Raw genomic sequence first — 27,631 nt, 5'->3', positions numbered from 1 at the left:
GGGAGAGACTCACAAAATAGTCAACAGCATCCAAGCCCCCAAATATAACAAACTTGATGAGAGATTTTAGACTCCTTCACTAAACAGTAGAAGTTTTCTGGAAGCACTGGATGGAAAAATATTGTACGCTCTTGATTAATTTACACCAAGTCAAATGCCAGGATAGAAGACTGGGGAGGATTCGAACAGGTGATGCCATCCTTCTGCTAGAAGCAGTTTTCATACAAATCATTTGGAGGAAGGCAAGTGTGCAGGAGCTGTAAAGAAGGCTGAGATGAAGTCCTATGTACAGCCATCCTTGTCACTTCTGGTAGAAGACATGTCACCAGGTCCGTGCAACTGGTTTTACTCATGGAAACAGACCATGACAAGGGGGGAGGAGGGGGGGGGGAGATTGCTAAACATCATCTCAGCATTTGTATCTGTGATCTGTGTCCCTGCATTTCTAATTAAAGGCATTGTGCAACTTGCATAATCTGCAAGTTATGTGTAAATTAAATTGTATGTTGACTGGGCTTTAAATAACTTTTTATTTGCTCACAAGATGACAATGGCATTTTTAAGCTCTTCTAAAATGTATTTCCTAAGAAATAACAAACCACTTACAGAAAAAAAGTGTGTGCAATTTAAGTGTGACTGTAAAAGTGGCTGTGACTATTGAAACACAGTGCCACATGTTGCCCACACAAAATCAAATGTACAAATTGTTAATGCGCTGTTAATAGAAATAAATCCAGCTGATGATGATGGTATGACACTCCGAAATGTTTAGTGTCAATAACAGTATATGTGACTGGTTACAGTAATTTTTATTTTCAATTGAAACAGAAAATGTTCTGCTGTAATATGTATGCCTTTTTATTCAGGCATGTTTCTGGCAGACTGAAATATGTCACTGTGATATGTCGCCATTAGCGAAGTTGCAGGAACAGTGCCTCTATTACAGCTGGCAACTAACTACAATGGATTTACATGTATTGCAGTTTAGGTTGTAGACTGATTTCTTAACTAATGGTCACATTCGTACATCATTAATGATTAAAATTATGACTTTCAAGAAAAAAAATTGCTGTGTTAAAACTCTGTACTGTTTTCACAAATATGACACATTTGATCAGTAACAAAAATGACTAAATAGGTTTCTTCTTCTTTGTGTGTGTGTGTGTGTGTGTGTGTGTGTGTGTGTGTGTGTGTGTGTGTGTGCGTGTGTGTGGGTGTGGTGTGGTGTGGTGTGGTGGGTGGGGGGGGGGGGGGGGGGGGTTGCATGTGTACATGCACACATTTTTAGAGTTGTCAGAGTATACTCTGTGTTAAGCAATAAACACTAGTGTGTAATCATACGTAGACCAGAATTGTATGCCAGTAACACTGACCATGTAATGATAACAGTAGCAAAGTTCATGAGATAAATAAACTGTTCAAAAAATGTTCCATCATCTTTCGATGGAACATTATGTCCGCCAGGAAAACTTCAAGAATGTTCAAAAAATGCTTTGCACTTTCTGCATATGTGTGGATGTGGATGGGCTTAGTCAAGGGGGAGTAAGCAGTGAAAGAAAATCTGTGGTACTAAAACAGCAGACAGCTGTGTTTAGGGTCCTTTATTTGGAACCCCTACCAGTTTCATTGCTTAAACATCTTCAGGTGAGTGTACAAATTGTATCATATGAGACCCAAATGTTGAGATGGGTAGAAAACCCAACATTCAATGTCAAAATAACAGTAATCCACCACATTATATACAACTTGACAGTATGTTCATGTGGCAGATTACTATTATTTAGACAGTGATTGTTGGGCCTCATGTCCTTCCCCACAGTTTGCTCTCATAATGTATATACCTGCCTGAGGATGTGGCTTTAAGCTGTGAAACCAGTTATGATTCCAGATATAGGATCTTACACACAAAATCAAAGAATGTAAAGTCCAGATTGGAATAGCAACAATGTTATGAAAAGGATAGATTCCTATTCACCGTAAAGATGACACATTGAGTTACAGTCGGGCACAACGAAAAGACTGTTACAAATTCAGCTTTCAGCCAAAGCGTTCTTCAGAAAACAAACACACACATTTGCACAAGCAGGAACATTCCATTCACACATGACTGCTATCTCTACTTCCATTCCTTTGTTTTGGCCAGAAACTTGATCAATTGGCTGTGAATCTTCTAGATCCAAGACATCAAATGCTGGTGGCTTATTCAGAAGTGGCACTTAAAATGATGTACGAGAACGATTCACATCAGTAATTGCAAGACAGAGGAGGTAGTCATTTTTTAGCATTCCATATTATGTACCAGATCTCATCATGCAAAATACTGCACCTGTTTCATCAGTACCCCTTTCCATATGATCCATAAATCTTTGACACCAATCAATGATTTATCATTAAACAAATAATGCTTATTCATATTCCACTCACGTTAATGTGACCACCTCTTGTGTTCCATATCAAAGTGCAGTAACCACTCACAGTTGATAGATGGAAGCACTAGCAGTGGAGGGTATATAAAGCATTCTGGAGGATCGTGGAAAACAGTGCAGGCGGAAACGAAGTATTTTATCTGCACTCCAAAAGGGCATGATTGTTGGCTTTCAGGTTGTAGGTAGAAGCATTTCCGAAATGGGTAAGTTTGTAAACTGTTTGTGTGGTGCTATGGTTAAAGTAACACCGTGCATGGCAAAATGGCGCTATCCAAAACTGACACTGAGGCAACTGTGGTGCAGCAGAGGCCACGTGGCAGGGGGTGAACGATGGCTGCAGAGATGTGAACAGGCGAGTAGACATGCAACTGTTGAGCAACTGACTGCCCAGTTGAACCAAGGGGCAACCAACAGTGTCTTCTCAATGACCGTTCAGTGAATGTTGGCATGTATGGGCCTACACAGCAAGTGCACCCATGTTGACTGCTGTTCTTTGGCAACAAAGGCTGAAATTTGCATACCAGTACTGCAGCTGGACATCTGCTGATTGGTGACCAGTGCTGGCCTTTTCAGATGAATCATGTTTTATGCTCCATTGGATAGATGGCCGTTGATGTGTATGGCGTGTGAAAGCAAACACCCTGTAACAATCATCTGAAGGGCCCAGTCCAGAGGAGGGAGTGTTATGGTTTTGAGAACATTTTCATAGCACTCCTTGGGTGCACAGTGGAGCAACACAATTAAGTACCTATCCTTGCAGATCATATTCAATTTTTTGACAGGTGGTCACATTAATGTGACTGGACATTGTTCAGTTCCTTAATTCAAGGAAGTGGTAAAGGATAATAAAATACCAAAGTGAAAGCATTGCTAACAAATTATGAAGAAAACTAGATGGGATGAACATATTATGAGCATTAAATTTATTGTGTGTGATTATATATATGTATCTAAAAACAAAGATGATGAGACTTACCAAACAAAAGCACTGGCAGTTAGATAGACATACAAACAAACACAAACATACACACAAAATTCAAGCTTTCGCAACAAACTGTTGCCTCATCAGGAAAGAGGGAAGGAGAGGGAAAGACGAAAGGATGTGGGTTTTAAGGGAGAGGGTAAGGAGTCATTCCAGTCCCGGGAGCGGAAAGACTTACCTTAGGGGGAAAAAAGGACGGGTATACACTCGCGCACACACACACACACACACACACACACACACACACACACACACATCCATCCACACATATACAGACACAAGCAGACATATTTAAAGACAAAGAGTTTGGGCCAAACTCTTTGTCTTTAAATATGTCTGCTTGTGTCTGTATATGTGTGGATGGATGTGTGTGTGTGTGTGTGTGTGTGTGTGTGTGTGTGTGCGCGCGCGAGTGTATACCCGTCCTTTTTTCCCCCTAAGGTAAGTCTTTCCGCTCCCGGGACTGGAATGACTCCTTACCCTCTCCCTTAAAACCCACATCCTTTCGTCTTTCCCTCTCCTTCCCTCTTTCCTGATGAGGCAACAGTTTGTTGCGAAAGCTTGAATTTTGTGTGTATGTTTGTGTTCGTTTGTGTGTCTGTCGACCTGCCAGCACATATATATATATATATATATATAATAGAGGGAAACATTCCACGTGGGAAAAATATATTTAAAAAGAAAGATGATGAGACTTACCAAACAAAAGCGCTGGCAGGTCGATAGACACACAAACGAACACAAACATACACACAAAATTCAAGCTTTCGCAACAAACTGTTGCCTCATCAGGAAAGAGGGAAGGAGAGCGAAAGACGAAAGGATGTGGGTTTTAAGGGAGAGTGTAAGGAGTCATTCCAGTCCCGGGAGCGGAAAGACTTACCTTAGGGGGAAAAAAGGACGCGCGCGCGCACACACACACACACACACACACACACACACACACACACACACACATATCCATCCACACATATACAGACACAAGCAGACATATTTAAAGACAAAGAGGGGATATATATATATATATATATATATATATATATATATATATATATATATAATAGAGGGAAACATTCCACATTCCCCCTAAGGTAAGTCTTTCCGCTCCCGGGATTGGAATGACTCCTTACCCTCTCCCTTAAAACCCATATCCTTTTGTCTTTCCTCTCCTTCCCCTTTCCTGACGAGGCAACCGTTGGTTGCGAAAGCTAGATTTTGTGTGTATGTTTGTGTTTGTTTGTGTGTCTATCGACCTGCCAGCGCTTTTGTTTGGTAAGTCTCATCATCTTTCTTATATATATATATATATATATATATATAGAAAATTTAATTAATTTAGTGTTTTGTACTGGTAATAAAATTACACTGTCTTCAGTTTTTAAGCTGCTCGTATTATTTGTACCTTTTTTTTTTATGAACTGCACTACTTACATCATGTCAATAGCGTCTTATAAATAACAGATTTATATCTAACTTTCTGTTGAAATATGAGATACTTTGAAATTGTAACTGTTTGCGTATAATATGGGTACACGTAATTGTGAGTACAATTTTCTTTACAGATTCTCAGGTACATCCAGATACACTTCTCCACTGGTTGAAGAAGCAAGTAGCTTTGTATAGTGATCTCCACGTGGAAAATATGACTGATTCTTTTAAGAATGGACTGATTTTATGTGCCATTATCCATCGATATAGGCCTGATCTCATAGATTTTCACTCACTTAAACCAGAAGATGTGTCTGCCAACAACCAGCTAGCATTTGATACATTAGAGAGAGAACTGGGGATACCACCTGTAAGTTACATGTGTTATACATCATTTGTCTGTATCACACTTCAAATAAAATAAGCTTCCTGTTATGAGTCTTTTCTGGAACAGTCTTAGATACAGCATTTATAAGAAATTTTATGCCAAAATAATAAGTTCGTACATTTAGTCTTGGTAATTTCAAATGTTGCTGTGGAACAGTATGTGATCAAAAGTATCCAGACACCTGACTGAAAATTACTTACTAGTTCATGGCACCCTGCAATGGTAATGCTCAATATGGTGTTGGCCCGCCCTTAACCTTGGTGACAGCTTCCACTCTCGCAGACATAGATTCAGTCAGGTGCTGGAACGTTGCTTGGTGAATGGCAGCCCTTTCTTCGTTGAGTTCTGCGCTAAGGAGAAGTATCAATGTCGGTCAGTGAGACCTGGCATGAAGGCAGCATTCCAAAACATCCCAAAGGTTTTCTATTTGATTCAGGTCAGGACTCTGTACAGGCCAGTCCATTACAGGGATGTTATTGTCGTGTAACCACTCCGCCACAGGCCATGCATTAACAGGTGCTCAATAGTGTTGAAAGATGCAATCACCATCCTCGAACTGCTCTTCAACAGTGGGAAGCAAGAAGGTGCTTAAAACATCAATGTAGGCCTGTGCTGTGATAGTGCCATACAAAACAACAAGCGGTACAAGCCCCCTCCATGAAAAACTCGACCACACCATAACTCTACTGCCTCCGAATTTTGCTGTTGGCACTACACATGCTGGTAGATGACGTTCACCGAGCATTCGCCATACCCGCATCTTGCCATCAGATCACCTCATTGTGTACCATGATTTGTCACTCCACACAATGTTTTTCCACTTTTCAATCATCCAATGTTTACACTCCTTACGCCAAGCGAGGCATAGTGTGGCATTTACTGGCATGATGTGTGGCTTATGAGCAGCCGCTCAGCCATGAAATACAAGTTTTCTCACCTCCTGCCTACCTGCGTAGTACTTGCAGTGTATTGTGATGCATTTTGGAATTCCAGTGGGAATGTCTGGATAGACGTCTGCCTATTGTGCTTTACGACCGTCTTCAACTGTCGGTGGTCTCTATCTGTCAACAGACAAGGTTGGACTGTGCGCTATTGTGCTGTACGTGTTCCTTCACGTTTCCATTTCACTATCACATTGGAAACAGTGGACCTAGGGATGCTTTGGAGTGTAAATCTAACGTACAGACATATGACACAAGTGACACCCAATCACCTGACCATGTTCGAAGTCCGTGAGTTCCGTGGAGTGCCCCATTCTGCCCTCTCACTATGTCTAATGACTACTGAGTTCACTGATATGGAGTACCTGCAGCAGGTGGCATGCACCTAATATGAAAAACATATGTTTTTGAGAGTGTCTGCGTACTTTTGATCACATAGTGTATGTAGTGAAGATGGTACGACTTGCATAATCTGCTATGTATTCATTTTACTCTTAGTACTTAAAACAAATTTTAAGTAGTACTGTATTAGCTGTGTCTTGTAAAATCAGTTTTTAATACCACATTCTTGTTGCATGAAAGTGTAAGTATTAAATATTTCACTTTGATTTTCCAACTTTCATTTTTCTGTGCTCATGACCAATTGAGTAAAATACAGATTACAGCTTCTGTATTTGTTTGGGGGGTGGAGGGAGGGGTGGGGGTGGGAGAGCATTCCTGTTGCCAAGGCATATGAAATAAGTTAGTGTTTGTGTTTAGCGTGTCTTGTATACGGCATCAGATCTTGCGCTGGCCATTTGTTTGACATATCAGCACTGTATGGGCAAGATACACTGTATGAGCATGTTTGATGTGCTGATTGTAGGAACTTCTATCAAGACTGTACTGGGAGTTCCTTTATTCTGGGAAGACTGTGTACTGATCAATTTGTTGAATTAACATAGAATCAGAATAGTAATCTTAGTTACATTTATTTATTATAAGATACCAACAATGGGAATTAATGAATGGAATAATACATAAAAAAGTTAAGACAACAGCTCGCCAACAGCTGACTGGTGTATGGTGCATAGAAACATACAAAAAGAAAACAGTGTTTACACAAGCTTTTAGCTCTTGCACTTTTTCAAGCCTAAGTAAACACTGTCACACACATGACGACACAAATGTACACATCCGTGGCTGCAGTAAGACTCACTGTTGATTATAGACTATTGAGAGTAGTTGCCTGTGAGATGGCTGTGGGGAAGGGATGGGGAAGGAGGGGTAGAGGTGTAGTGTGACACAGGTCTTTTGACAAATGACTCATCAGCTGCACAATAAGACAAAAGGAGTCCAGAGGGTAGAGCATATAATGTGCTGAGAGAATAAGAGGGGGTTGGCCATAGGAAGGAGAGATAATTGTATTACTCTTATGTTACATACACCCCCCCCCCCCCCCATGAACCATGGACCTTGCCGTTGGTGGGGAGGCTTGCGTGCCTCAGCGATACAGATAGCCGTACCGTAGGTACAACCACAACGGAGGGGTATCTGTTGAGAGGCCAGACAAACGTGTGGTTCCTGAAGAGGGGCAGCAGCCTTTTCAGTAGTTGCAAGGGCAACAGTCTGGATGATTGACTGATCTGGCCTTGTAACAATAACCAAAACGGCCTTGCTGTGCTGGTACTGCGAACGGCTGAAAGCAAGGGGAAACTACGGCCGTAATTTTTCCCGAGGGCATGCAGCTTTACTGTATGATTAAATGATGATGGCGTCCTCTTGGGTAAAATATTCCGGAGGTAAAATAGTCCCCCATTCGGATCTCCGGGCGGGGACTACTCAAGAGGATGTCGTTACCAGGAGAAAGAAAACTGGCGTTCTACGGATCGGAGCGTGGAATGTCAGATCCCTTAATCGGGCAGGTAGGTTAGAAAATTTAAAAAGGGAAATTGGTAGGTTAAAGTTAGATATAGTGGGAATTAGTGAAGTTCGGTGGCAGGAGGAACAAGACTTTTGGTCAGGCGAATACAGGGTTATAAATACAAAGACAAATAGGGGTAATGCAGGAGTAGGTTTAATAATGAATAGGAAAATAGGAATGCGGGTAAGCTACTACAAACAGCATAGTGAACGCATTATTGTGGCCAAGATAGATATGAAGCCCACACCTACTACAGTAGTACAAGTTTATATGCCAACTAGCTCTGCAGATGACGAAGAAATTGAAGAAATGTATGATGAAATAAAAGAAATTATTCAGATAGTGAAGGGAGATGAAAATTTAATAGTCATGGGTGACTGGAATTCGAGTGTAGGAAAAGGGAGAGAAGGAAACATAGTAGGTGAATATGGATTGGGGCTAAGAAATGAAAGAGGAAGCCGCCTGGTAGAATTTTGCACAGAGCACAACTTAATCATAGCTAACACTTGGTTTAAGAATCATGATAGAAGGTTGTATACATGGAAGAAGCCTGGAGATACTAAAAGGTACCAGATAGATTATATAATGGTAAGACAGAGATTAGGAACCAGTTTTTAAATTGTAAGACATTTCCAGGGGCGTCCGTCGCTCGTGGTCTCGCGGTAGCGTTCTCGCTTCCCGAGCACGGGGTCCCGGGTTCGATTCCCGGCGGGGTCAGGGAATTTCACCTGCCTCGAGATGACTGGGTGTTTGTGTTGTCCTCATCATTTCATCATCATCCAGGAAAGTGGCGCAATTGGACTGAGCAAAGATTGGGTAATTGTACGGGCGCTGATAACCACGCTGTTGAGCGCCCCACAAACCAAACATCATCATCATTTCCAGGGGCAGATATGGACTCTGACCACAATCTATTGGTTATGACCTGTAGATTAAAACTGAAGAAACTGCAAAAAGGTGGGAATTTAAGGAGATGGGACCTGGATAAACTGAAAGAACCAGAGGTTGTACAGAGTTTCAGGGAGAGCATAAGGGAACAATTGACAGGAATGGGGGAAAGAAATACAGTAGAAGAAGAATGGGTAGCTTTGAGGGATGAAGTAGTGAAGGCAGCAGAGGATCAAGTAGGTAAAAAGACGAGGGCTAGTAGAAATTCTTGGGTAACAGAAGAAATATTGAATTTAATTGATGAAAGGAGAAAATATAAAAATGCAGTAAATGAAGCAGGCAAAAAGGAATACAAACGTCTCAAAAATGAGATCGACAGGAAGTGCAAAAGGGTTAAGCAGGGATGGCTAGAGGACAAATGTAAGGATGTAGAGGCTTATCTCACTAGGGGTAAGATAGATACTGCCTACAGGAAAATTAAAGAGACCTTTGGAGATTAGAGAACCACTTGTATGAACATCAAGAGCTCAGATGGAAACCCAGTTCTAAGCAAAGAAGGGAAAGCAGAAAGGTGGAAGGAGTATATAGAGGGTCTATACAAGGGCGATGCACTTGAGGACAATATTATGGAAATGGAAGAGGATGTAGATGAAGATGAAATGGGAGCTACGATACTGCGTGAAGAGTTTGACAGAGCACTGAAAGACCTGAGTCGAAACAAGGCCCCCGGAGTAGACAACATTCCATTGGAACTACTGATGGCCTTGGGAGAGCCAGTCCTGACAAAACTCTACCATCTGGTGAGCAAGATGTATGAAACAGGCAAAATACCCTCAGACTTCAAGAAGAATATAATAATTCCAATCCCAAAGAAAGCAGGTGTTGACAGATGTGAAAATTACTGAACAATCAGTTTAATAAGCCACAGCTGCAAAGTACTGACACGAATTCTTTACAGACGAATGGAAAAACTAGTAGAAGCCGACCTCGGGGAAGATCAGTTTGGATTCCGTAGAAATACTGGAACACGTGAGGCAATACTGACCTTACGACTTATCTTAGAAGAAAGATTAAGGAAAGGCAAACCTACGTTTCTAGCATTTGTAGACTTAGAGAAAGCTTTTGACAATGTTGACTGGAATACTCTCTTTCAAATTCTAAAGGTGGCAGGGGTAAAATACAGGGAGCAAAAGGCTATTTACAATTTGTACAGAAACCAGATGGCAGTTATAAGAGTCGAGGGGCATGAAAAGGAAGCAGTGGTTGGGAAGGGAGTGAGACAGGGTTGTAGCCTATCCCCGATGTTATTCAATCTGTATATTGAGCAAGCAGTGAAGGAAACAAAAGAAAAATTTGGAGTAGGAATTACAATCCATGGAGAAGAAATAAAAACTTTGAGGTTCGCCGATGACATTGTAATTCTGTCAGAGACAGGAAAGGACATGGAAGAGCAGTTGAACGGAATGGATGGTGTCTTGAAGGGAGGATATAAGATGAACGTCAACAAAAGCAAAACGAGGATAATGGAATGTAGTCGAATTAAGTCGGGTGATGTTGAGGGTATTAGATTAGGAAATGAGACACTTAAAGTAGTAAAGGAGTTTTGCTATTTGGGGAGCAAAATAACTGATGATGGTCGAAGTAGAGAGGATATAAAATGTAGACTGGCAATGGCAAGGAAAGCGTTTCTGAGGAAGAGAAATTTGTTAACATCGAGTATAGATTTAAGTGTCAGGAAGTCATTTCTGAAAGTATTTGCATGGAGTGTAGCCATGTATGGAAGTGAAACATGGACGGTAAATAGTTTGGACAAGAAGAGAATAGAAGCTTTCGAAACGTGGTGCTACAGAAGAATGCTGAAGATTAGATGGCTAGATCACGTAACTAATGAGGAGGTATTGAATAGGATTGGGGAGAAGAGAAGTTTGTGGCACAACTTGACCAGAAGAAGGGATCGGTTGGTAGGACATGTTCTGAGGCATCAAGGGATCACCAATTTAGTATTGGAGGGCAGCATGGAGGGTAAAAATCGTAGGGGGAGACCAAGAGATGAATACACTAAGCAGATTCAGAAGGATGTAGGTTGCTGTAGGTACTGGGAGATGAAGAAGCTTGCACAGGATAGAGTAGCATGGAGAGCTGCATCAAACCAGTCTCAGGACTGAAGACCACAACAACAACAACAACAACAACAACATTACATAACTGCACTAGGAATTTATTGACTTGAGTTACCCTTTACAAAACAAAATTATGAAACATCTAATATCTTTCTATCAGTAAGGTTAAAATAAGAAAACAGAGGTATGCCCATGATATTAGTAAACACCTCAGTGTCGATTCCCTGGGTTTTAGTTATTTCTGTGACGTAAATGGAACATTGGCAGATGGACTATTACAAGATTGCTGTAGTGCATGTCATTACCCAGCAGCACATACAGTGTGCTGGTGATGAATAATAGTGGTGCTGTGTGTTCGGATAAAGAGAATTGCTTATCACCATATGGTGAATGTTGCATGCCTGCATCTGTGGCCCAGGATGGAACCAGACCTCTGATGTTAGCAGTAATGACTCCTGTTGGCTGTCATCACTTTTAAATGAGGCCGTACTTATGTTCGACTTCTTGGCAGGCATTAAAGTGCCTCATGCCAGATGTAGCAGTACAGTCTCTCTCTTGAAGCCTACACTGTCCCACACTGGGAGGTTTTCTTCTCTAGCATTCTGTAAAACTTTCAATTTGGTTGGTCATGTTGGACTCTTTGTCTCTCTAGTCAAATTATGTAACAACTACTTTTAAAACTTTTGCATGACGCTTTCTTTATCCGTGCAAAAAGACATATCATATTCTCATCAAGAAGTTCCTCACTGAAAGCATTCCTGCTTTATCTTTAACTGTGTTTTGTTTCTCTGATACCTGCAAACTCTACATTCTGCTGAGGTGTCCATCCAACCATTCTTGTTCTTGTGCAGAACTGTCTGACCCTGTAAACAGAAACATGCACTGAGTGCCATCTTATCTGCCCTGTCAGACGATAGCATACGGTGTCCTCGCTTGACTGGCATTTGTCTAGTGACTTTCCCAGTCTTGTCTCCAGTTACCAGTTGGCCAAGGTCCACACCTGACTGACATATTACAACTGCAACCTCCAGAGGCATCTGCCATGGGCACCAACATTCTGGTGCAAAGGCTGTTGCAGATTGTGACAGTAGATAGATGGACCACAGTTAAGCAAATCACTTCCTAATTTGATGATACATGACAATGGCCATACAGAACCACCATTTTGCTATGGGGTAGTGACACCATGGCCTGAATATATACCTCTGCTATCAGTCTGTCACAGAACAGTGTAATTTGTATGGGCATAGGAACACCACCATTGTATGTTTTAAGGATGGAAAGGACGGCTTGGATAAAAATGATAAGTACAGAGGCAAAGCCTTTTGCTTGCCACTTGTGCACCATTGAGTCTGGTGGTCCAGGTTTTATTATGTAGGTGAAATGTAGACTAGACAAAATTAAATGCCTGATATATTTGCCATAGTCTCGTGTGATCTAACTGTCTGATAATATGCCTCTACTTATTGATGTACAGTTCTTTCAGGTAACCTGCATATCGAGCAAGAGAATGAATCATCCCTTCGCCCCCAAATAGTGTCAGAATGGTTTGAGGAACACTCTGTGGGCATAGTGTTGTTTATATGGCCACTGTTAAGTCACTAAACCTCAATTCCATTCAGTACATCTGGAATTGAGCAAGATGTACTCACTTTGGACCCAGCATGGAGTTGATGCCACAATGCATTGCCACCATTATCAGGGTAGTAGGGATACTGTACTCTCCTGATCTCATGATAGCAAAATGGCTCCACATGTATTCTGTCTTGAATGTCAAAGTATCTGCATCAGTTGCAGTACTTGCTTCTTGGATCTAGTGCTGTCTATCATGTCCACTTTAGAGCAAATCATACAGTTTAGTTCTAGAACTCGTTCTGTTAAATGAATCACAGATGTTGGACCGTATCTACATTTACAACTTCATCTATACTCTGCAAACCACTGTGAAGTTCCTGACAGAGGTTATGTGCATTTGTACTTCTTATTAGAGCTTCCCCTTTCCATTGATGTATAGGGTACTGGAAGAATGATGGTTTAAAAGTGTCTGTGTGCACTGTAATTAATCTAATGTTGTCCTCATGATCCCTATAGTGTGATTGTAGGGGTTGTAATGTTTTCCTAGATGAATTACTTGAAGTTGGTTCTAGAAAATTTCTAGGAAAGCTTTATGGGATAAATGCAGACTACCTTCAAGCATTAGACGGTTCAGTTCTTCACTATCTTCATGATTCTCTCCCATGTATCAAACAAACCTGTGACCCCCTATTAGTACTATTTGGTAAGGGTCTCATACATTTCAGTAGTATCCCCTCCCATAACAGACTTAATGGTCCATGTTGAAAATTACAAATGATTTATGAATAAAGGAGATGCCTCCATGAAAGGCGGAAGGACTGTGTCATCGATAGGAACACATACGAAAGGTATGGAGCTTGACTAGCTTCCCAAAACCCCAAATCCGTGGTCTTTGTTGGTGAAATCTCTATAATTTGGACCCAAGGCCAGGACACCTTATCCTCATTTTCATCCACAACCTCAACAGTTCCTCTCCCATCCACTTCATATGGTTATTTTCCACCCATTGTGGCACCTTCCTAGATGTTGATTTCCTTCTCTCATATGACTCCATCGACACCCCAATTCATATCCGACCCACCAATCACCAACAGTACCTGCACTTTGACAGCTGCCACACCTTCCACACCAATAAATCGCTCCCATACAGTCTGGCCACCTACGGTTGTTGCAACTGCAGTGATGGAGAACTCCCTCGCTCAGTATGCTGAAGGTCTCACAAAGGCCTTTACAGACAGGCAGCACCCTCCAGACCTAATTCGCAAATTTCTGGTGCCATATCCTCACACGCACCTAATCCTCACACCCATCCCAAGAACCAACCACAAAGAAGTGCCACCCTTGTCACCCAATACCATGCCAGACTGGAACAACTGAACCATATCCTTCCTCAGAGCTTTGATTATCTACTGTATCATCATACCCTGGAGTGAGGGACATCCTACCCAAACTACTTCCAACCCCCTCCCAAAGTGGTGTTGCGCCACCCACCCAATGTTCACAACATCCTATCCCAATGTTCACAACATCCTAGTCCATCCCTATGCCACTCCCACCCCCAATCGTCCACAGCCACAGGGAATTACCCCTGCAGAAGACAAAGATGCCCGAAAGCGTTGGTACATTGATAGAAACAATAACAAACACAAACACACACACAAATTTCAAGCCTTCGCAACCCACGGTTGCTTCATCAGGAAAGAGGGAAGGAGAGGGAAAGACGAAAGGATGTGGGTTTTAAGGGTGAGGGTAAGGAGTCATTCCAATCCTGGGAGCAGAAAGACTTATCTTGGAGGGGGGGGGGGGGGGAGACAGGTATACACGCGCGCGCGCGCACACACACACACACACACACACACACACACACACATCCATCCGCACATAACAGCCACAAGCAGACATATATGTCTGTTATGTGCGGATGGATATGTGTGTGTGTGCGAGTATATACCTGTCCCTTTTTCCCCCCAAGGTAAGTCTTTCCACTCCCGGGATTGGAATGACTCCTTACCCTCTCCCTTAAAATCCACATCCTTTCGTCTTTCCCTCTCCTTCCCTCTTTCCTGATGAAACAACCGTGGGTTGCGAAAGCCTGATATTTGTGTATATATATCAAGCCCAGGACCTTCTGCTTGTGTGCCTGTCGACAAAGCAGTGCTTCTGCCTTTCGATGAGTCATCTCCTTCATTCCTAAATAATTTGTAATTTTCAACCAGAACTTTCCATACATTATTAGTGATCCATGTGCTTTACAGGTTTGTCACTTGTTAATGAAGCCAATGTGGTTTCACTCTGAGAGCTATAGGGAATCACAGTGCATCTTCCTCTCTTTGTGTTAGCATAGTACTAGAAATGGACGGGGGGGGGGGGGGGGGGGGGGATTAATCGTAGTGAAAAGAAAAGCTCTGTTTTAAATAAGTACAGTACTAATTATAAATAAGATAAAGACAGAAATCATTAACCTTTATCTTACAGCAAGAAGATCTGTTAAAGTGCTCAAATACCATCCTTGAGGGCCTAGGTTCATATCCCCATCGAGCTGTCGTGAGTTAAATTTTCCTTGATTTCTTTAAATCACATAAGATGAATGCTGGGATGGTTCCTTCGAAGAGACCACAGCTAATTTCTCCTTCATCCTTGTCCAGCTAGAGCTTGTGCTCAGCTTTTTATAGTCCTTGTAATCAATGGTAAACCTAAGTCTTCAGTCTTTGTGATGTATATTATGCTATTTAGAATTAATTTTTGCCTTTGTTTCTTTTTTAAAGGTAATGACTGGTAAAGAAATGGAACAGTGTGATATTCCAGATAAGCTAACTATGCTGTCATATTTGTCTCAAATTTATGACACATTTAGAGGTGAAATACCTCACATAAAACACCCTAAATTGGTGAGTAACATAAAATTAAAAAACAGAAAAAATCTAAATGAGGAAGAAGTAGCAACTCTCTCCAAACTGTTTGCTCCAAATAAATTTGAACACAATGACTTTTGTCTGTGGTACCCAGCATGCATTCGTAAAACGTATTTAATGTAAAACCTGTATGGTTACTTAAAAAGCTGGGAATTGTTATTCTTAATTTTGTAGTGAATTTAATTTGGTACCATTTGAATGACTAATAAGTAAAATGTATTCTTATGGAATGTATGAATGCATTATCTTGGTAAGCAAAGCAGTGGTCTACACTGGAGTACAGCTTGGGACACAGTTTTAGTGAAGATGTGGATGTGGAAAAGAAAGAGCATTGTATGGGTTAATGGTCAGTTGATAGCAGCAGTCTGTGGCTATACTTTCGGTCTCACAGAACTCACAGTACTCTATGAAAAGTCATAGATTTTAATCCATGTGATGTGGTAGGAACCACAAAAAACAAAATATTCATTTTCAATGGGTTAGCTATTTGAGAAATTGTGGTTGGCATGCTATTAGAGTTCCAGCGTTCTCACCATGCAATGTGTTCCATCATTGTGTATGTTAGCATAATTTTGTAAGGCCACTTCTGCTCATAAAATTAATTGTAAGTTGAGTTGTTTTTTGGTTTGTCAGTTATTTGCCCCTAAAGCATCATAATTGCTGAGTAATCAGTTAAATGTTGACAAATTTGACAGTGGTACAAAAAATTACCTGTTTTCTGTAAACTTGAAGGTACAGCAGTCACTAAACGCACAATTAACAGCTGATACCAGCATAAAATTAATATTTGCTCACATATATGACAAACATTGTGTGGGGGTATGGAGCAATTGTTTAAGCTCAGTTTTAAATATAGCAAGTGATATGTTTCAGTTCATGCAGCATAATGAGAAAATTATTTGTGTAGTGAGTATGAGGTGATTCTGAACGAAATTAAGCATCATAAACAATCATAGAAAATCGTCAGGTTTCAGTTACTCTGATCAACCAGAACATTATGACCACCTTCTCAATAGCCAGTATGTCTAACTTTGGCACAGATAGCAGTGGCAATGCATCATGGAATGGAAGCAGAGAGGCCTTGGTAGGTCACCGGGGGGAATTGGCACCACATCTGCTCACACAAATCACCTAATTCCCGTAAATTCCAGGGAGAGGGTGATGAACTCTGCTGCCAAATTTTTACATCTACATCTACATTTACATACATTCTCCGCAATCCACCATATGGTGCATGGTGGAGGGGGTACCTCGTACCACAACTAGCATCTTCTCTCCCTGTTCCACTCCCAAACAGAACGAGGGAAAAATGACTGCCTATATGCCTCTGTACGAGCCCTAATCTCTCTTATCTTATCTTTGTGGTCTTTACACGAAATATAAGTTGGCGGCAGTAAAATTGTACTGCAGTCAGACTCAAATGCTGGTTCTCTAAATTTCCCAGTAGCGATTCACGAAAAGAATGCCTCCTTTCCTCCAGAGACTCACACCCGAGTTCCTGAAGTATTTTCGTAACACTCGCGTGATGATCAAACCTACCATTAACAAATCTAGCAGCCTGCCTGTGAATTGCTTCTATGTTCTCCCTCAATCTGACCTGATAGGGATCCCAAACAGTCGAACTGTACTCAAGAATAGGTCATATTAGTGTTTTATAAGCAGTATCCTTTACAGATGAACCACATCTTCCCAAAATTCTACCAATGAACCGAAGACGACTATCCGCCTTCCCCACAACTGCCATTACATGCTTGTCCCACTTCATATCGCTCTGCAATGTTACGCCCACATATTTAATCGACGTGACTGTGTCAAGCGCTACACTACTAATAGAGTATTCAAACATTACGGGATTCGTTTTTCTATTCATGTGCATTAATTTACATTTATCTATATTTAGAGTTAGCTGCCATTCTTTATACCAATCACAAATCCTGTCCAAGTCATCTTGTATCCTCCTACAGTCACTCAACGACGATACCTTCCCATACACCACAGCATCATCAGCAAACAGCTGCACATTGCTATCCACCCTATCCAAAAGATCATTTATGTAGATAGGAAACAACAGCGGACCTTCCTCACTTCCCTGAGGCGCTCCAGATGTATTCCGTCAGGTTCAGATTTGGTAAGTTGGGAGGCCAGCACATCAATTGGAACTCACCAATGTGTTCCTCGAGCCACTCCATCACACTCCTGCCTTGTGACGTGGTGCACTGCCATTGGGAAATATGATCATCATAAAAAAGGAGTGTATGTGGTCTGCAATCGGTGTACTCCTTGGCGATCAAGGTGCCTTGCACAAGCTTCTCTGGACCTATGGATGTTCACGTGAATGTTCTCAAGAGCATAATCTGGCCGCTACCAGCTTGCCTTCATCCCGCCATATATGTGTCAAGAAGGAAGAAAACAGATTTGTGCCCTCCCATCGCCCTGATGAAGAAGGTACTGGGCTTTATCAGACCATGCAACACCCTGCCACTGCTCCAATGTCCAGTGCCAATGGTCAAGTGCCCATTTCAGTCCTAATTGCTGATGTCATGCTGTTAATATTGGCACCTGCATGCGTCGTTGGCTACAGAGGCCCCCTGTTAGGAGTGTGCGGTGCAGTGCATGTTCAAACACCCTTTTACTCTGCCCAGAATTAAAGTCTGATGTTAGTTCTGCCAATTTGCTGCCTGACCTGTTTTACCAGTCTGCCCAGCCTGTGATGTCAGACATCTGTGATGAGGGGTGGTCTCCCAACCCCATGATGTCAGGACGTGGTCTCACCTCAGTTTCATCACATGTTGAAGATGTTCGCCACAGCACTCCTTGAACACCCACCAAGTTGCATAGATTCCAAAATGCTCATGCTGAGCCTCTGGGTCATCACAATCTGCCCACCATCAAACTCTGATAGATCATGTGCCGTCTCCATTCTACACACGGACAGCACACTACATAATGCTACATGCACTGTGCTTGTGTCTGATTAGCAGTCATTTCTCACCAGATGACACTGCAATCACCTGTATGTGTTTATATTGATAGCAGGTTGGTGATCATAATGTTCTGGCTGACCAGTGTATCCAATGGTATACCCCTACATGTAACCTCAATAATCAGTAAGTTAGATGTAAGCATCAGAAAGAAAGGAAGTGGAATAACTGTATGACACAAGTTCTAGATTGAGAAAGTGACAATTTCACTTCATTGGTTCTAAACTAATTGAGTGTAGTTGACATAATTAGCCCATGCCTAGAAACCTTATACAGTTGTTCTTGGTGCTATTTCAGTACAGCTAATACTTGCAAACTTGTGATGTTGATGTTGGGAAGCAGTGAAATAATTCTAGACTCCCCACAAAGATATCAATTTGACTAGTACAAGTACAGTACAATGATGTGACACAATTGGCCATTAATTTTAAATTATAATATTTTCTGTATGGAAAATTATGATGAAATTTGGGAGCTGTTATTTCAGGAATGTGCTAAAATAATTTTGTGTTGATTAGTGTAGGTCATGCATAAAAATTCTTAGGACAATAGAAAGATAGACGTAATATGATGTAGCAATACTTTTTTTGTTTGTTCACTAATGAGTGAAAAACAAAAGGGAATGAATCATGATGGTCCTCGTAACTAATACCATATAGATGTGAATAATTTGCACACATATTTCCCAAATTTAAGGACAAAAGACTGGGGTACATGGGTTAATTGTAATATGACTGATAGTTCTCCGCGTGCAGCAATAGATCCCATTTTACTATAGCATTGGTGCGGCCTCAGTCTGTGATACATCATTAGCACATTAGAACTGAAATATTAACTAATGTTAATTTGTTGATTATGGCTAAAAGTTCTTCTTGTCATTTGTACACTTCTAAAGAAAAACTTAAAACAATCAATAAAGCATAGAACATTGTAAACCGTGCAGTGAGAAGAAAGTACAATATGAGTGCAGATTGTATTTGCAACTGGTGAAAAAACAAAACACAGCTGCAGACATGAACGGTAATTGCTGGTCTTTTCAAGTCCAAAAAGTGAAGCATCTGGACCTCAAAAAAAAGCTGTGCAATTATGTAGATGAGAAGTGACAATATGGATGCATGGTGACTAGTGAAATGTGCCAGCTCTAGGTGTTTCAAAGCTAGCTGGGGTGGCAATCAAGATTTTTCAGTTGAAATGGGTTAGGCTTCTGGAGGAAAACTAAGTTTTCTCAATGGCTGTCAGGTGATCACAAGAAAAAAGTGTGATTTTTCATCGTTACATGATGAAATTGAATCATGAACATTCCTATATATTGTGACAAATTGGTAATGCAGATCAAATGCCAGTCTATTTTGAGATGTCACTGACAACACTGTGATCACGAAAGGGTAGTCCAGATCATGATACGAACTTGTGGCAATGAGATGCAATGCTGTATAGTCATGTTGTGTGTAACTGGTGATGGACAAAAGCTGCCAGCTTATGTGATACTTAAAAGTATAACTATTCCGAAAATGTCAGTCAGTGGCATATCAGTGGGAGTGAATTCAAAAGGGTGGATGGACAGTGACCTTGTGGTTGACTGGATGATGCATGTAGGCAATGTTGTTGTGGTGCATTACTGAATTTATATAATATGCTGGTCCTGCACAGCTTCTGCAGACATACAACTCAGGAAGTGCAAGACGTGTTACAAAAAGGGGAAAACTGGGTTGGTCATTATTCATGGAGGTCTAACATCCATCCTGCAACCACTACATAAGTGTGTAAATCAGACATTCAAAGCTCCACTTAAACAGCAATATACAGATGGATGGCAGATGAAAACTGCGAGTTCATGCCAAGTGGAAAAAATAAATTGACTAGAATTGTCGCAGATTTGTGAGTGGGTGAAATGTACATGGGACTCCATTCTGCTACCACTGGTGGAAAAACTCTTTAAAGAATGTGTTAACACAAATTTGCAGGATGTAACAGAGAATGACACATTATGGGAAGACGGCGACGACAATGGTTTTTCCACTATTGATGACGAGGCAATAACATTGGATGGAAACGTACAATGAAATGAACTTGGAAATATTATCTGGGGAATACTTAAAGTGTATAGTAATAACCAGATAATTTTTTGCACACATTCTTAATGTTTATAATTTATTTTCTTCATTTGTGTGGCCATAGTGTCCGCAGATGTTTTACAGTTCTTGGGGTATTTTTGGTCTGTCGTTGCAACTACAAAAATGCGTGATTTTTTTTCCACCAGATGCATTTTGATTTATTGAGGTAAAGGATCATCAGCGATGGTGATTTTTGGCTGCTTTCTTGCTTACATTGGGAAATGCAGTCTGTTAGCACATCGATGTTTTCTGTTTTCGATACTGATAATTTTCGTCAAATACAGTGGTGTGCATAAAAGTGTGGTATGAGAAATGCATAGCGCTGCAGAACGTCTAAAAATTAGACGAACATTATCAGTGTCAAAAACAGAAAAATGTCGATGTGCTAGCAGACCTCATTTCCCAATGTAAGCAAGAAATCAGCTGAAAAATCACTACCACTGATGATGCTTTACCTCAATAAAGCAAAACATGTCTGGTGAAAAAATCACACATCTTTGTAGTTGCAACAATAGACCAAAAATACTGTCAAGATGTATTATTTTTATTTTTGAAAGGAGATGAGCACATTTAAAGGCAGCACAGATACAGACAAGAATCAACTTACTAACAACTGGCATTGACTAGCACACACTAATTGTAACATAGCTCCAATTGGGACCAAATATGCAGGTGCCAACACTGGGCTATAAATAACATATACCAATTAAAGATTTTCAAAGTATTATTGAACTGGCTGTGAAACTAGACATGTAACTACAAGTTTCAATTCTGCAAGTATCCAGTTGCAATATTTAGTTTTACAAAAAGTAATGATGTATTTTATATAAACACAATTTTGGTAGAGATACAATCTTGATACAAAAATGAGTAAAAGAAGTTTCACAAACTATCATGCCAGAATTATTCTAATTTACATTTTAATTACATATTTTTTTTATTTTTACATTGTCACTGATCTCTGGACAAATTTGAGCAAGTCATTACAAGCATTTGAATAGATCGTATATAATTATTAGTTAATTTCAAATTATCAAGTTTTCTTCCAGAATGTTCTGCAAAAGCAGTTTTGTAAAAAATAACAGTAATTTAACATTCTACACAATGTTTTGTAGTCTAATTACATTTGCAGGATGGTTATGAATGATAAAGGGTTGTACATTAAAGGATTAGGCTGTGACCTACTCAGTACATTACAGTGATTACAGCGTGCATTTATGTGTGTGTGTGTGTGTGTGTGTGTGTGTGTGTGTGTGTGTGGGCGTGTGCGTCCCGTGTGCGCTGTCGCTCAGAAGGGAATTTATCTGGAAGCTAGCAGAGTTTTCAGTATTGTTCCTGTCTTATTTACAACATAATACTTGTGATTTTCAGTTAGTTGTTACTCCTTAAATCATTTACTGTTTATATGCAGATATTTAGGTTAATGTAAAGAAAGATGTAGAACTGCACTTGCCTACAAAAAAAACAGAATTACAAAATCTTGAGTTGTTCATCTTGTAATATTGCTTTGGTTTGAAGACAATGCCTCAGTTGGGTCTACCCATATTTTGTACTAACAAAGAAAATATGAGTAATTACCAGTGTCCTCTGTTATTTAGGTAACAGTAACTTTGGTTTAGGTCGTAGCTTCTGATATTGGAGTGGTATACCCTTTTTTTTTAATGTTGACATCATTCATTTACAGGAAGTAGAACCTGAAGACATCCCTGCAGCACCTAGAGCTATTAAATTCCGCCACTTGCAGCAGTTGACATCAGCACAAAAAGTGAATCTCATTGGACGTATAAGCAATACCCAGCATCACAATCGTAGTGCTGTAAGTAGGAAGCGATTTTCCTCAGACAGAGATTTGCTTACTGGAGCCGGTACTCCATATGGAATTGGTAGTGAAAGAAAGACTGAAACTTCAAGAAAGTCACGTAGCAAGCGAAGGAGCCTGGAGAAAGAAAGACAAACTGGAGATGTAAGTTAAATTGTGTTTTAGTGTCCTTCTCAGAAACACTGTGCTATCAGATGACTCAACCATTACTACTGTTCACAAATGCATTCATTCTGTACAGGTCATGCCCATGTGTACACTCGTTGTTCACTAGGCGTTCACTGCACTCATTGTTCCTTATGCATCTCGTAATTGTTGTGATTCTTTATTTGTATGCGAGTCCTAAATTCTTGGTATTATACAACAAATGTCTGAAAAAAACATGAGTCCAATTGTTACTTTAGTCTTATTCTCAAAATTCTCTGTTCTTGTAATATGGATTTATCATTAACACATTTATAATGTTTTACTTTATATCTTGTCATTTCATTATTGTACTTGAAAAATGTCCTTGTGTTGCCCAATCACTTATTTTTGCCAAACCACTTATGCGTATTTGAAGCTAAATGTGTTACAATGCTTAGGAAGAACGTGAGAAACGTTTGGAAGAAATTCGCCAAAATAGACTGGAGAGAGAACGAAGAAGAAAATACCTTCGAAAGTTGACTACGTTACAGTTCTATAAAAGCATGCAAATGCTTCAGACAAATGCTAGATATGAAAATTCACAGCCATTTGAAGATTATTCAATATTTCTTTATCGTCAGACAGCTCCAAGTTTTGAAGAACGTGTGAAAGATTTGGAGAGAAAACTATATTACCCTGTAAGAAACTTCATACGTATGTGCATGGTGTTGTGTTCAGGAATGTTTCAGCAGATGTTGTTGAGTTAATTAACATTATTAACATTTTTTTGTCAGGAGCACAACTTGTTTCCCAATGATACATTAAACCATTCTCATTAGCTGCCAGAAAATGTTTGTTGTTTGTTATTGAGTAGACAGGCTTTGTGTGTCTGAGCCTTACTGCAATGTGATTAACGTAATATTTGACCATACTTCAGATACTTCCTTGGTCATTAATTTGGTTATAATTTTGTCACTGAAGCACAAGCTGGAAGCTACTTTTCCTCTTGTACTGGTGTTTTACATTTTTCTCCCCTGTCATATGTGATATGTATTCTGTTAAGAATATGTAATTTATAAGTGTAATACTTTACAAGCTGCACAGATATGACTTAGCTCTGCTCTGCTAATTATCTGTTATGCCTTTGTTTGTTATTATAAATTCAGTATTGGAATTACCTACATGACTATTTTTGTGATGTATTAGTTTGATATCAATATTACCATGAGTCCTATTAATAAGTGTGTTCCAGGAAAATATTTTTGGTACCTTACTTTATTTTAAAACTGTGGCTGTGCTGAGAATGTGATCAGCACGAGTCCTCATTACTCCATTTTGTATAATTAGCTTCCTATCAAATATATTGAATCTTGACTTCTCTCCTTGATAACACGATATTACACACACACACACACACACACACACACACACACACACACACACACAAACAAACAAACAAACAAAATGTCGAGTCTGCTGACTGCTGTGGTGCCACATCTTTTCCTTTTCTGTACTTGATCTAACAAGCTTTAACCTCAAGCTTTAATGTTGTGAAAAAATTGCAACGTTCTTGTTTTGTGTTTAAACTGCAGTCAGTTAAATGATATCTGAAAGAAAATGACGTTGAACTACTGTCATGTATGCATGGTTCTTTATATTCCACGTATTTCGAATAAGTTAGTAGAGACAATGTCACATAATTAAATCTTAATATCATTCATTATTAGTGTCATCTGTAATGTGTTGCTGAATTAGTTTGTCATTGATTTATAAAAATGTAAATGGCTAACTGCATTTATGTTACAATAAAAAAAAATCTCTGTATCTGAAAGATGTAAACAGGGACTGAATTTGAATATTTTTTCTCTTACCGCAGACATACGTAACACAAGTTATGATATGGTTAACATACTAAACGACAGATTCTTTTTGAAGATTATATTAAGTTTAGGAATTTTAGACTGACATTTATTCTCTTGAAGCACATGACTTTATGGACAGTTGGTTTACTTATGAAAACAGACTGAAGCATAGATTCTGTGGAAGGATAGTGTTACAGACAAAGAGATAGAGTACTACAGAGACCCCCTCACATCAGCACAGTGAAGAGGACTTAAAAAGCATCAGTAGTTTACATAGAAATATTGTAGTATCTCACATCAGTTGCAGGACATTTACAACAAGAAGACATGGTTGAGAAAATACAGTTCGATATCAGACTCCGTGTATTTTAGTGCACCCTCTACCTTATAGTCTAACTTAAAGGAGATGACATTTGACAGCAAGCAAGCTGTATTACTGTCACCAGCAGCACACCAGTTGGAGCCTAGTGTTGTCAGTGCTCACTGTATGGACACTTCTGTTGCGCAAAGAATTATGCCTGCCAGTTCTTTGCAAGCCACTGCAGTAGGAGATTTTTATAATGTTTTTCTAGGTGCTATTAAAGTTGTCAAAAAAGGACATAGAGGGGACTCTGTAGAGATTTATATTATAGACGGATGGGAAACTTATTTATTTGGATAGATAAAAAAATCTAGAATTTGATTAAGCACAAAAATCTCACTGTTATCAATTTCAGGTTTAAACCAACTCTCTGTCCTCATATTAGGTGAGCTCTATTGATTTTTAGGATCACTTCAGACTCTTTTTTTTTTTTTTTTTTTTTTTTTTAATGCTTCAGTAGCTGGTCACTAGAGGTTTAATAGTTTCATCTGATAGGTGGGGGGGGGGGGGGGGAGGATGGTGTACTACTTTTGGCCTTACACTAGTACTTCAGGTAGTCATACAGCTGCTAATGCAATAAAATTCACCTTTTTTTAATATAAAAAAAAAAAAAAAACCGTATACAACCTACAAAGTCAGTCACCTGAAGAGCAGCTCTGTTATGAATAGCACCCTGACCCATTTAGGGAGGCCCCAAAATTCTCAAACCTATGTCACAGATCCAGGAAGTCATAGCTTAGCTTTTCACAGAACTTCTGAATTATCTCGTTCAAGCCTTCCACTCAACTCAAAACCAGGGGAACATCATCAGTTCTGTGGACAATGCTGCAGATTGTGAGCTTTGTTGAAATTCTGCAAGTACAGTTGGTCTTCTCATTCTCAACGTTCTCTGGCAGTTGCAGAATGATCTGAGCCCATAGATGAGAGGCATAATTTATTTCAACATGAGCCACAACCTGCAATAGGTTGCATCCTGTTCCCTCAATGGCTACTAGAAGAGCCTCTACACACACACACACACACACACACACACACACACACACACACACACACACACACACAAAAGATGTGCACAAGGTGACCCTTCCCATCCTTTGCTGTCACCTGCTTAAGGGATAACACTTTAGCACATATGAACTGCCATTTATTAATTGACCCTACCCTTTGGTATTTTCCAACAGGTGAAAAATATCTCATTTGCTCAGCTTCAATTGAAAATATCACCACGAACTTGTTGATTTATCAGTAAGTGTAATATTGTGGGTCTTCCTTGTTCCTCGTCTTCTCTAAAAAGGGGCCCAAGACCTATCATCCACAATCGAGTGGATAAGTGGTGATACATCCTTTACTTCTTACAGAGAAGACATTATCCACAGGGCAGGTTAGTACTTAGGATGCCACTAGTATTCTGGTACATGTGTCTCTGTAGCACTCCCAAAAAACCCTCTCATAATAGCTTCCAGTCATGTGACAGCAGTCAAAAGTATTTCCAGCTGCTTACGGACAGCAACAAATTTATCCCATGCTCATGAAAAGCATTCACAGTGAAGCTGCATTATGGCGGAGGGTGCAGTGCTTTACAAAACAGCAAACAAATCACTTTACACTTGTTTTGCTGGCCCTATTTTAATTTCTAAATCTGTTATACTACAATGATCACAAGTTCTCTTTAAGAACTTAAATTATTAACATCCAACAAAGAGATTTCTTTTACAACAGGAGAAAATTCTGTCTATAATTCCTGTAGGGATAGTGAAGACAAGGTTAGGCTAATTAGTGCATGCTCAGAGTTATTTAAGAAATAAATCTTCCTATGCTCCCTATATGAATGGAACAAGAAGCAACCCTAATAATTGTCACAATGAGAAGTATCCTACCATACACTTCACAGTGATTACAGAATATGGATGCTGATTTAGGTGACTTACTAATCAGTAGTACACGTCCTAAGTAGGAGAAACAGCCAAAAAATCAGCATTAGGTGTACCTCAAAAATGTTGGATGATGCTGTTGTTAAAGAGATGGTATAAATGGTAAATTGTTCAAACATACATATAAACTTGCAAGATAAGTACATGGTACAGACACTGGAAATTGACACCCAATGTAAGAAATCTAATCAAAATTCCTCCTTTACTAAATCATCACCAATAAATCCGTAGAATGAGACACAGAAGTTAAATGTATTTGCATTTGCAGTGCATGGAGGCACTTATGAAGTAATTAAATTATAAATGTTTTCGACATCACTTGTGCGAAATTCAGATTGCCCTTTTCTCTCTTGATATACTGAGAACCATAGATGAAGGGCAACAGGCAGAATCCATATAGCTAGATACCTGGAAAGCATTTGACATGGTGCCACATTGCAGGCTCTTAATGAAGGTACAAGCATGGAAAAAGTTCACAGATATGTGAGTGGTTCAAAGACATTGTAAATAATAGAACCCAGTATGTTGTCGTCAAGAGTAAATGTTAATCAGAGACAAGGTATCATCAGGAGTGCCCCAGGGAAGTGTGATAGGACCATTGTTGTTCTTTATAGATATAAATGATTTGGCAGACAGGGTGGGCAGCAGTCTGTGGTTGTTTGCTGATGATGCCATGTGTACAGTAAGGTGTCGAAGTCGAGTGACTGTAGGAAGGTACAAGATGACTTAGGCAAAATTTCCAGTTGGTGTGATGAATGGCAGCTAACTCTGAATAAGTTAATGCAGATGAGTAGGAAGAACAAACCTGTAGTGTTCGGATACGGTGTTACTAGCGTGCTGCTTGACACAGTCAAGTCATTTAAATATCTGAGCA

The 27,631-nt window shown here is 39.9% G+C and overlaps 1 protein-coding gene across 2 annotated transcripts in view; it reads left to right on the top strand.

Moving 5' to 3' along the window:
- LOC126188985 (F-actin-monooxygenase Mical) overlaps nt 1-27,631 on the top strand; it is a 550,752-nt gene that overhangs the window by 335,937 nt on the left and 187,184 nt on the right. For both annotated transcript variants that reach the window (XM_049930777.1, XM_049930776.1), the window contains exons 12-15: nt 4,971-5,206; nt 15,417-15,539; nt 22,343-22,621; nt 23,062-23,301. In XM_049930777.1, the coding sequence (XP_049786734.1) occupies nt 4,971-5,206; nt 15,417-15,539; nt 22,343-22,621; nt 23,062-23,301 (878 nt within the window). The remainder of the gene's footprint in view (nt 1-4,970; nt 5,207-15,416; nt 15,540-22,342; nt 22,622-23,061; nt 23,302-27,631) is intronic.

The sequence above is a fragment of the Schistocerca cancellata genome, chromosome 5 (assembly GCF_023864275.1).
Source record: "Schistocerca cancellata isolate TAMUIC-IGC-003103 chromosome 5, iqSchCanc2.1, whole genome shotgun sequence".
NCBI classification, from domain to species: domain Eukaryota; kingdom Metazoa; phylum Arthropoda; class Insecta; order Orthoptera; family Acrididae; genus Schistocerca; species Schistocerca cancellata.
This window is presented reverse-complemented; position numbering and strand designations above follow the sequence as displayed.